At 39.6% G+C, this 12,698-nt stretch overlaps 1 protein-coding gene and 1 long non-coding RNA gene across 4 annotated transcripts in view; one reads left to right on the forward strand and one right to left on the reverse strand.

Moving 5' to 3' along the window:
* The window catches only part of LOC145442999 (uncharacterized), a 445,110-nt gene that overhangs the window by 396,239 nt on the left and 36,173 nt on the right, over window positions 1-12,698 (reverse strand). The gene's annotated exons all lie outside the window — the stretch shown is intronic.
* The window catches only part of LOC145442870 (uncharacterized), a 50,311-nt gene that overhangs the window by 10,950 nt on the left and 26,663 nt on the right, over window positions 1-12,698 (forward strand). For 2 of the 3 annotated variants that reach the window (XM_080320903.1, XM_080320904.1), the window contains 4 exons: window positions 994-1,047; window positions 7,891-7,944; window positions 8,518-8,571; window positions 8,966-9,019. In XM_080320903.1, the coding sequence (XP_080177029.1) occupies window positions 994-1,047; window positions 7,891-7,944; window positions 8,518-8,571; window positions 8,966-9,019 (216 nt within the window). The remainder of the gene's footprint in view (window positions 1-993; window positions 1,048-7,890; window positions 7,945-8,517; window positions 8,572-8,965; window positions 9,020-12,698) is intronic. The other variant, XM_080320905.1, reaches the window with a different exon arrangement.

The raw sequence follows: 12,698 nt of genomic DNA on the forward strand, positions 1-12,698 counted from the left end.
TAACACGAGCCAATTTGAAAAAAAACTAATGTCATATTCGGAATCAGTGGCTTTCAGAACCCCCAAACCCACTCTTACTTTGTCTGCCTAAAAATATGTGTTGACCAGTGAGATCGCTAGCTTTATTGATAACAACATGGGTACCCCGCCCTAAAGATAAAAACCGGCAATTTATGGAGATAGGTATTTCGGCGCCGGCCATTACCGCGTGAAGACACATTTAGACGCTGATATTGACGTTTTCAGTGGCATGCGACTCTGCGAAGTGTGTTGCCAAAAAGCTGGGTGTCAAGAAAACCTTGACCCAAAAGAAACGCCCCATGTTGTCCGAAACCGATATATATGTCGAAATTTCAGTCATCCATAGGTGCCTAACAAGAAATGGTTGGCGCCTAATATGTTCTTGTACTGACAATTTAATCCCCACATCACAAATGCCACCCGTACAGAAAAATTATGCGCGTTGTGAAGAAATCCCACTCTGAGTCGTGCGTGTTGCACGGACGAAGTTTGCTAGGTCTGGTTCGTTTTAGCGACATCAAATAAAATTTTGACTGCAATATATGCAATTCCAATTTCAATTATCGAATTCACCCATCAATCGGATTTTTTTTGCAGGGGTCTGTAGTGAAGGGGGGTCAATCCTCCTAGATATTTGCTCTATCACCCGATGGGATCCCAAGTCAAGCGTTTTTGGGGGATGAAGAAGTGATGTCACGGTCACGGACTCATTAATACCATAGTGGCGTTGTCAGTCATTGTACATCTGATAAATCCCGATGAGCGAAGTATTCGTTACGACTAAGCATTTTACTCTAGACAGGTTAACAATATGCTAAAGTGATCGGTTGCTGGCATGGTATACATTTAGATGGCTTCCCGACACATAACAAGATTATACATAATATATAATAGTGCCGTTAACTAATATCAACTGAATATATAATAAAGTATTAATGTTGACCTCCATATTTCATTTCATTTTTCACCAAGAAACACAGCGACTGCGGACTGATATCGATAGAATCGAAGGAAAAATGAATTTAGGTGAGCGTGATACATCGTGATACTTGATTTATACGAGTGGAGGGTTTCGTTGGTGAAAGCCAACTATGGGCTAGGCCGACCATCCTGGCATGCAAGCACCCGTGCTCTATCCGTTGAACTATTGGCTGCTCTCTTCGCAATAGTTATCGTTGCATTTAAAACAAAAATCAATTTTAAACAAACATGTTTTAAACATGGCCTTTGTTTAAAGCAGGGGTCAGCAACCTTTTGCTAGTCACGGGCCAAATTTCGAGTGCACAACTTTTTGGCGGGCCGGATTTTTTCTTAATACTATATTTAACGCTCACTTCGGTATATTACCCTACATTGCTGCAATGTCAATCATACAAATCACAAAATGAACAAAACACATGTATTTACACCTCAACAACGCAGGATAAATGTGACACTTGGCGCAGCTTGCTTTGTGAAGGGTTTTCAACTTCTGGTAACAAGTCAGATGAAGCAAGAATCAGACCATATTCCAAATGGGCGTTGGAATAAGTGATCTTAGCTTGCTCTTCGTGAATTTCATTGCTGAAAACTATTGTTGACATGCGTACGTGCTGCCAAAAGTTGATACCCTTTCTTTTGCATTGTTGGTCAAGCTTTTATAAAGACCCATTTCGATAACGTAGCCTACCCTTCATCAAAGTCATGCAGCGATATGCTTTTTGTATAAAATTTTTCATTCAATTCAAATGCATCGCATTTCAAGAGGGCCCATTTGTAATCTTCAGGCAATGGTATTGGCGTTCACATTAAACGGAGTACTGAGTATTCAGAATTTATTTTGTACGAATGTCGGAAAAGCGGGTGGAAATTCAGTAATTGAATTTCGGATCAAATTTACAAACGTATAGCGCTGGTGCTAGGTTTATACTCTCCTCCAGCATAGAAAAGTGGGCATAATTTTATTTGTAATTTTGGCATTCCCAGAGTCGCAGTTTCGTTTCTAATGCGCCTCAACATCTCATGTAGGCTATTCAGTTGCTTTCCCCTGAAGTTACAAATTCAATTTGTTTATATGTGACGTTAAATGTACTGCGAAAGCAATATTACATACCCATTTTCGATTAGAAGATTATGAGTCGACGATGATTGTATTTTCAAGGAAAGTTGCTATTTCATTTCTCGGTTCATACACTCGTGCAAGCATAGCTGCTCGACTTAATGCGCAAACATGGCAGGTATACAGAACATCGCCATATTGATTCATCTGGGGTAACTGTCGGTGATTCAGTTTGTGAGACAAAATCAACTTCACCGTAGTGTCCAAAACACCATTCAGGTTTGCTGTCTTGGCGTGCAATGTCTTCTGGTCAATTAAACTACAGACGATAACCTACGGAGGCTAGTTATCTATGATGAAGCAGGGAAGGTTTGAGATTTTGTCACTGCGTCTGAGATGTTTCAAGCGTTTTTGAAGCAGAGGAACGGCACCTTTATTGTCACACCCCAGCAGAGTGGCAAACTGTTTAAAAACAATGGTATTCTTTGGGGTGCGTGATACATCCGCTTGATAAGCCCTGGTCTAGTCTACTCTGCAGACAATCTCCATCTCATACTTTTAGTCAACCGAACCAGTTTAGTTGCGTAGCAATAGACTAATACGACGTAGGCTACTTATATCGTAGCAATGCCGCATTCTTTCCAAGCAGTGCTCCGCTGCAGATAGGATCTCATTACGAAACGGCGGGCCGTATTCTTGTGGTAACTAATTATTTTGTCGCGGGCCGGATGATTTCGCTTGGCGGGCCGCATCCGGCCCGCGGGCCGTAGGCTGCTGACCCTTGGTTTAAAGCATGTTTTATTGTTTTTTTTTAACCCATGACGTCACGAATATTGATTGTGACATTACAGTGGATTGACATTGGCCATGTAAGATGTAGGGGAAATATGTCTCCTTTGGTGAATTAGGCTTCCTGCCGCTGTCATCAACGGACCAAAAATATCTTTGACTAGGACTACATCATTTTGAAGCATTTTTACGGTCGGCGGTCATCATCATCAGAACATCCATTCCGTACCAATGGTCTTTATCTACGTGCTATAACTGTTGAACCGACGACTACTTCGAGGGTTCTAACCATTCCGTATCGTATACGTCGACTATATCTGTTTCAAATCGTCCGTCAGCTCATACCACATGTTTTTAGAAAGTATTTACACAATTGTGGCATAATAATACAACTTTTGAAAAGTAAAAATGCTTTGTTACGGCATTGTTTTAATTGCAACCTTAGCTATAGTACTGAAAAAAAAAATTATTTGATTTAGGACCGACATAGACAACACATAATGTTAAATCCAGTCAAAATTTGAAAAAGGAATCTCACATGTATCGCAAAACTCGAAAAATACATCGAAACCTTGCAAAATCTCCGCTGCCATGCGCAGAGAGTAACAATTGTACATCTGTGCCTTCTCAAAAACCGGAGGCTTCAAAATCATAGCCATGTTAAGAATATAATATATATTTACTACGTAGTGACTAAGTAGGTCACTATGGATTCAATGCGCGGAAAGCCTGCCGAAATATTGTCATAAATTGAATTGGGTCCGATGAAGCCAAATAAACAAAGCTCATTGAGACGTGCGATTTTCGTTTGAGTACTGTACAGGTACACGGTACACTAGTGTAGGACATTATTGTTGTAACACGAGAAATGGTCAAGCGATTGTGAGCATCACAGCTCAGTAGTGCCCTCTCTGGTTGGATTTTCCCCTCGTGTCTTGATAGTCACTTGTTGAAGTTTAGTCGCTTTGTTGCTTGTAATATCATTGGATCAGTGATTGGAGTTAGGCTAAATTTAGGGATATAATGTACCATAGGGCATTATTTGTATTGTATAAGTATTGTAAGTTTCTGCCATCATTCTGGTGATTGTATTTTATTGATTTAGATTGCAAGTTTAGAGCCTAGAGAGTTAACTGTTGTTAACCGCTATTGTGACTATTGCCTCGACGTTGACGTGATCTTTCTATGTAGTAAATTGCTATCCTATTCTGTAATTGTTTGGAGTTACATTTGACCGGGTCTCAGGGGTAGGCTCAGATTGTAGGAAGCAAAAAAGTGAGGTGGTAGTCTCAATGCGAGTTGACAAGCTACTCGACATATACCTAAATTGTTACAGCCAAAACTCTAATCAAGTAAATATAACGAACTATCGTTTGAGCTAGGCAACGACCAAAACGTACGTTATAATTGTCGCATTATTCATGGAATCCATCAGGTTCGGTAACTGCTGAATTAACATCGACAATCCGATTGCTTCGGACACGAAATTATGAAATTTTCAAAACGGACGACGTGGTTCTACTGAATCACTAAAATGCATATAAAGAAATGTGGCTGATGCGTTCGTGAGATCATTTGGACACTTGAGGAAATGTAACTCGTTGGAGATCACTGTCATCTTAACGGAAAATTGGGTACAGTCAATGACGCCGTACGCCATACCCATAGTATATGGAAGTCATGGTTGAACGAAATCACTAACGTCTCACCTAGAACCACGCTAAACGGATTAGCACTGAGATCAGGTAATATAGCCTACCACTCGTGAGAAATATAATTTTCAATAAATACCTAAAACTCTGAGACCTCATATGAAGCATGGGTAGGAAGCAGGACTGCGGATTCGGTAAATTTTACCGCCGAATCCCAATCCGACCCGACTCCTGGCATTCTCATTATACCGTCTCCAACTCCACACATTTTCAACGAACCGACTCTGACTCTGACTCCTGAGTGTTTAAACGTACCTACTCCGGCTCCGACTCCGACTATTTTCTCAAGACAACCCCTACTACAACAGTATGACCAATTGACATGCAAAATTGCTTCATAGTGACACAGCTCGAATTATACAATATGCAATTAACATGGAAAAATGCATTTCTGAATATCCTTTTTTTTTTCTCTTTATAAGTTTTTATAACATGGACTCTCTAATACCCTTATATGTATGATCATTCACGCATGACATATATCCAATCCTGTATAATGAAAATGTAGATAAAACAATCGAAGTGTAGCTCTTGTGCATGAGTCAGCAACTAATAGAGAGATGGAACTTACCTATTTTCTCATTGCACACTACACTGAATACAAGCACGCACACTCTCACAACTAAGAAACATTGGTCAGAAACCAAATTTAGGAAGTAGTCAAATAACATATATCTACATGCCCTTAGGCGAGTATTCAAAGAATAGGACTTGCAGTCTTTCTTAATCATTTGCCCGACCCAAGCAACTGAGATACACAGCAAATCATTTTAATTTTGTCAAGTGGGAAATCAGCGTTTGGTTATATGTACATCAATTTTACAAAACCCTAGACCAGCGGTTCTCAACCTTTTTGGACATCCCCCCCCCCCTTGGGGATGGTCGAAAATAGTTGCGTCCCCCCCCCGACCCCCCCCTACACTTTTCGTCATGTCTAAAAGAGCACATCATCTAATACAGAGGTAGGCAACCTTTTTGCTAATCACGGCCCATTTCGATTACTTATGTAGCCCAAGGCCGCATTCCAGGGCATAGCCGTAATGAACCAACTGAACGCAAAATACCTAATCTGTTCATATCCAGATCCATTGCCGGTGAACTCCGGAGTTCGGACTATTATACTTTTAACAAAAGCCGAGTCGCAATGTTATGAATAGATGCTGGGATTGTTTATTGTCGCGCCGAGCTCGAAAATTTTTCAGAGTCACGAATGAATTCCGTAATTAATAGTAGCAGTATCACATATTATTATCAAATATTTATCCTCTTTTAGCCCATGTGATCAGATACACCGGTAGGGTTCAATGAGGGAGTGCTTTTGAAAATTTAGGGCAAGGTATAAATGATAATGCATCTTCGGGTGGGCCAAATTTTATTAGTCACTTGGTTGCATGCTGTTATTTCCTGACCCCCGATCAGGATTGTCGATTGTATCGGTAGTCGAAATATATTAAAATCGTCCAAATGTACCATAAACAAATTTCTTTCGTGAGGAGCACACGATTCCGGCTCAGAGTGAGAAGGGCGCTACTATATTAAAATCGAAAAATCAAGTTATGTTGAATTGCGCGGAATGTGAAGAAAATTTCAAGATTAATTAAAATCTCTCAAAAAGTCAGTGAATTCGTAATTTCAATTTGCATGTCCACGGATGCCCGCACAGACTAATTGAATTAGGTGTCGACGGTCACACAAATTCCCATCTACAGCAACAGGTTGCCCTTCCCTGATCTAATAGTATGGATATGGTATGTCTTACGCCCAGTTTGAATCCGCATTCCAGTTGTTGAGTCTTTAACATTTCTGACAAATTTCCCCAAACTTGTGGGAATTGCTCCAAATTTTCAAAGAATATCAAAAATTTGCTCAAATGAAGTTGAAATCAGCCTATACTCCGTTGAGCGCGACTGCTGGAATTAGAATTTGGCGAGATTTCTTGAATACGAAATAAGTTTAATCTTTAACAATCGTCTTCTCAGAATGATTGTGAAGCACATTCTTAGTCAGAATTCATACAGACGTGGTCAATTTCTCGCGCCCCACTGAGAGCTTCCCGCACCCCCCAAGGGGGGCGCGCCCCCCCAGGTTGAGAACCCCTGCCTAGACGATGTATTTACTCTGTCACAGTACCATGGTATAATTCCGAAAATTGCATCGATTTATGACTGCATCGCGAAGATGGATATTGCAATTTTCTTCCTCTATGCAACTGAATAACAATTTGCAAATAATATCCAATTTTGTCAATATCGTTACTAATAACAGTGATTAATGATACATAAAATCCTATTTTATGTATTATCAGTAATTCAAATATACCTTTGAATGCGTTTGTTTTCATAATAAAAAAGTTTGAGTCGGAGTCAGGGTCATTTTCACAAACTCCAACCGCGACTCCAGTCAGTATTTTCCCACGACTTCGAATCCAAGGCGTACTAAAATTAAGCGAAAAATTAGCCGAACTCCGACTCCACCGACTCCGTCTCCACAGCCCTGGTACGGAGTCGTAGTGAGTATTCCTTCCAATTCAAATTTCGGGATATGTGGACCTTGATGCAAAATATCAGCAACTTCAAGAAAAGAATTATAATGGTAGGTAATAGTTTGAAAAATCAGTGAACATAAAAAAACATTGCTCACACGGTAACTGTCATGAGCCACAGAAGGTTGTATAGTATCATACCCGCATTACGATAGACACTAGAAGTCTAGGGATATTTTTTAGTGTCGCGATGCATGTTTTAGCGTTACCTCTCGTAAAACAAGACTTACATAACATAAATCGATAACACTTCAATGACTATATGTTAAACTAGGGTGTACATTGTGCAACCTGCGGCCCGCAGAAGTGCCACGTTTAAATGATTAGAGGCCAACGAAAAGAGTTTCTAATGATGCTTGGTCTGGTACGTTTGAGCCAAGACTCAATCGGACTATAAGCGAGGGTCTTGCATGAGCTTGATTTGCACAACATGAATATTGTGTACTTCATGAAATTTATTCGAATTCATGAATCTTTTCGCTATGAACGTGCAACTTGTCACCATGTATTCATCAATTATAGTCAGTAGTTGTATTTGTAGCCAGGCACCGAATTCTGCTGACGTTTTCTAATACCAGCGAGATGACGGCTCTTTCCTGGCGTTGTATATATACAGGATGTTTATCAAACATGTTTGGCAACCATATGTTGGATAAGAATAGGCCTACCGCTATATTTTATCACCTCGTTGATATTGCATTAATTTTGCAACGAAGATGGAATCAATAAGATTTATCGCTCTGAAAAGAAAGAATCGATGCTGATGTTGGAATCAACTTTTCTTTAAGACACACTGCAGCTGCGTAACGATATTGAGGAAATTGGAAGAACAGCAAATACCGGTAAGTGCAGTTATTTTATTTACGCCAATGACCCTAATCCTGTAATGAATTTGATTTTTCGCCGATCGGGGATGAAATGAATGACTAACTAAGCCATCAATTCTAACAGTTCTCACATTTAACTTGTGAGAATTTATAAAATAGTAAAATGCAATTTCACGCGTGAAAGATCTCATACCTCAAAACCATCGATTACTCACTCTACACACTAAAAAGGTGCGGAATCCCAGTTTTAGAGAATCTTCATTGTTATAAATGGAATTTATGGTGCACGCCGTCAGCTCATACCGGATGTTTTTGAAAAGTAAATTTACATAATTATGGCATAATATTACAACATTTAAAAAAATGTTTTTTTAAAGGCATTGTTTTAAATGCAACCCTAGCAATAGTATTGAAAAATAATAATTATTGAATTCAAGACCAACATAGACAAATCATAATGTTAAATCCCGTTAAAAATGAAAATGTCTCACATACATGATGTATCGCAAAACTCGAATACCTGAAATTCTGAGACCTCATATGACGCATGGGTATGAAGTCGCAGTGAGCATTCCCGTTTTATTTCAGGATATATGGATCTTGATGCAAAATATCAGCAACTTCAAGAAAAGAATTCCAATGGTAGGTAATAGTATAGACTCTGTGAGACTATAAGAGAGGGCCCAAGCACAAGCAGGATTTCCATAACAGGAATATTGTGCTTGATAAAGTTTATTCGAAGTCCGAAGTGCGATTTGTCGTCAGGTATTCATCGATTATAATCAGTACTTGTATTTGTATTCAGATACCGAGTTCTATTGACGTTTTCAAATCCCAGTAAGATGGCGGCTCTTTCATGGCGTTATATATATCCGGGATGTTTGTCATACATGTTTGGCACCCATATGTTGAATAGTTATACCGCTATATTTTATAACCTCGTTAATATTGCATCAATATTGCTACTAAAACGGAAAGTTTTATCGCTCTGAAAAGAAAGAAACGATATTGATAATGAGATCAACATTTCTTTAAGACACACTGCAACTGCGTAGTGATATTGATGAAATTAGAAGAACAGCAAATATCGGTAAGTAGGCCTGCAGTTATTTTATTTACAGCAATGACTCTAATCCTGGCGTGAATTTGATTTTTCACGGATGAAGGATGGAACAAACGACTACCCAAGCCATCAATTTTCACAGTTTTCACATTTACCTTGTGAGAATTTAGAAAATAGTAAAATGCAATCTCACGCATGATAGATTCCATACCCCAAAGCCACCCATCACTCACTCTATACACTAAAACGGTGCGGAATCCCAGTTTTCGAGAATCTTCCTTGTTATCAATGGAATTTATGGTGCACGTCAGGCGCACGTGAGTGTGGAATAGGACGGTAGGGTCGGTGCGTTTAGGGATAGACAAATCACATGGCTCAATCATTTATGGTTTCAGGGACTTCTGGATTTGGAAGGGCTACTACATGGGCTTGCAGGACGTGTGATATTATCTGTTTTCAAGGATTTTATTATTTTTCGTATCACCACTCTCGATAACAGCATTATGGACTTAACTCACTCCCTATCTAAAACAATAAACTGCAGACTATGAGAGCAGTAACGATATGAGTATAGAATAGTCACCACCATATAACAATGGATCGTTGATGTCGTTGGTCCAGTAGTTGTGGTACTACGATAAGCTTGAATGACCACAGCCATTTATTCGCGTGATTGTGTTTTGGGGTCATGAGGTGTGGGCTGCGGAGAAGTGAATGCGCGTTGGAGGTTAACTTGTATTCAGTGCGTGGCGCCGGTGATAATATTATATATAGTGGCAATGGTGGGATTTAAACCCTCGAAATGAGTGCGGTGGGTAAAACCAGCAGCTAGCAGGTTGGCGGTTATGGTTAAATGTTCACTGTGTTTTGATATCTACCATCATTTTACAACTAGAAGTTATTCGTTGTTTTGATTCCCAAGCACATACTTATAGCTAGGGTTGCATTTAAAACAAAAATCAATTTAAAACAAACATGTTTAAAACAAGGCCCTCATTTAAAACATTGTTTTTATGTTTTTTGTTAAGCCATGACGTCACAAATATTTAACGTAACTTCGACTCCGACTCCATAGCCCTGTTCGGCACTGATCGCGAGAATATGAATTTGGAAAAACCAAATCAACGTCGAATTTTGTATTTTGGGCCACAAGAGGGCCACGAGAGGAATCAAATTTATATTTTCGTGATCAGTACCGCCGCAACTTTTGATTGATACCAGCAGTATAAAGGGTGCCGTAAATTGCCTTTGGTAGGGTTACGATACGTACTTTGGTACAGGGCTCTTCAACCGCGTGTTTCGTACACCCTAGGGCATGGGTGGGCAATTATTTTTCTCCGCGGGCCACATGAAAAGTTTAAAATACGTTAGCGGGCCGTGTGATCTTTTTAGCAATATTCTGCAGCGTATTTTAATATTTTATTTCTAAATTACATTGTTGATCAATGCTGCTTAGTGAATGTGTCGATATTAGGTAATGAGAAAGTGACGTTTAATTTTAAAAAAATATTTATTTCTCGTCATGATTCGGAACAATATAAACATGATACATTTTAAACTCTATTTAAACCAGGGGTGGGCAAATTGCGTCCCGCGGTCCGCATGCGGCCAGCAACACCGTTCTGTACGGCCCACGAAAGCCTCAATAAACGTTGCAGAAATATTGATAAAATGCGTAAAAAAATCAAATTACTGTGGGTACTGAATTAAACTTTTTCTTCATATATTTCAACATGATAATGATAAGTTGTATTCTTACCATAGTTTTTTTTTAATTTTATTGATTGCGCTATGGTCCATGTATTTTGAAAGCTTTTCATTGCTAAACATCACAGAAGGTGAATGACTTAGTTCGGACCACATGTGTCATATAAGATTGGAAACACGAGCACTAGGGTTGTTCAGAATTGACCGACTTTCAAAAAGTCACGGTTTTCAGTCCGATTCCCATGCCTTATACCTTAAAAACATATTCTGGCTACTTTTTTTTGTAACTCGTCCCCTACATCCGTGTGCACATTGAGCTGGAAGAATAGCAGCTGAAAATAGGGGATTCCCCTAAAATCTGAGTGTCACGATTTTACCTAGCCTAGTTAAAGTGACATATCACATGGATTTATGCAGCTGTTGCGGTTTGGAGTGCTACAAAACCCCACTATATAAGGCATTGCTAGTTCAGGATATCATTTCCATGTCCCCCACTGCCTTAGAACTGCTCAAAACTACCTAAAACTGATAGTCATTTTGTTGGATCACATATCCTACACCCCTCAAACCTACCCGGCACTGTTCATCAATTTCCTGAATCCCCATGTGCAAGAATACAACTGTAAATGTAACATCCACTCACAGCCACATAATAAACATCACAGGAAAAGAAAAAAATAAGGCAAAGAAAGAGATCAACTTGGCAAAATATTACATAAATCAGGTGGATGAAATGGTTGCTTTCGAGAAATCTGCATATCTCTTCCGGTGATCTTCCACAGCGTGTAGGAAGCTCGCTCGCTGTTTTTTGTCATCCGTTATGAACGCAGCATAGTCGGAAAGTGCTACAGGAAAAGCACAGGCTGATGCATCATTTGAACTGCTGGAACTTTGGAATTGAACAAAATCTGTTAGAGCTCTTGTGTTTGACACAACATCCTCAAACACTGGTAAAAACAAAGGTGCGGTTCCGTTACTTGACGAATTGATTAACAGGAAATTGTTCTACAATGCCTGTCGCCATCATATTTATGAACTGGTCATTCGAGAGGTTTGGAAGTGTTTGTTTGGATCGACAACCACAGGCCCTGAAAACAGGATGTTAAAACCTTCAAGAAGAAGTGGAAACATATTGATAAATCAAGAAGCTATAAAACGCTGAAGTTCATTGAAGGCAGCTGGTTGGCGATGAAAGCTGATGAAGCAAAGCAAGAAATAATTCCACTGATGAAACCCAATGATGGAAAGCAGAAAGAAATCTTGATAAGAGATGACTACAGAGAATGTGCAACTGGCACCTTGGCGATTTTGGATGACAAATGTTGATCATCGTTTTCGTAAGCCTGGTGCTACTCATAGCGCTAGATGAATGAGTCAAGTCCTGTACTGTCAAAAAATGTTCATGTGGAGTGAGCAAATGGACTATTCTGAGGAGTTCATTGAAAAGTTGGAACGAATCAATACATTCATTGCTTTGTTTTATGTTCCAGCTTGGTTGAAAACTGGTATTGCATGTGACGCACCTTGGAATGATCTCAAATTTCTTCATGACATGAAAAGCTTTTCAATATGCGATCTCACTGTTGCTGATGTGGCATACAAGAAATTGCGAAAACATCATTGGTATCTAACTGAGGAAATGGTGGTCTTTACCATGTTCTCGGCTTATCCGAAGATTCCTGACAAACTGAAGGAAGCGATGGCTGCTAAATTGCTTAAAATGCCAATCCCTGGAAAATTTCGCAGAGGTATGCCGCCTCTCAGTCGGATCTCTGACTCTGTGTCTGAGTCAATGAGTATGGTCGATTTGATTGGGCCAGAATCGTGGTTTCTATTTGATGCTATACATGTGGAACATGATTGGTTGAGTCTTCCAGTTTCGGAATGGCATACTGATCCGGATTTCGTGACTGCTCAAGAATTTGTGAATACTGTTGAAGTAGTTAATGAGGTAGCAGAGCGTATGGTAAAATTGAATACCGACTATGCTGCGTTCATA

The sequence above is a fragment of the Botryllus schlosseri genome, chromosome 7 (assembly GCF_051294905.1).
Source record: "Botryllus schlosseri isolate E-star chromosome 7, Bs_hap1, whole genome shotgun sequence".
Taxonomy (NCBI): Eukaryota; Metazoa; Chordata; class Ascidiacea; order Stolidobranchia; family Styelidae; genus Botryllus; species Botryllus schlosseri.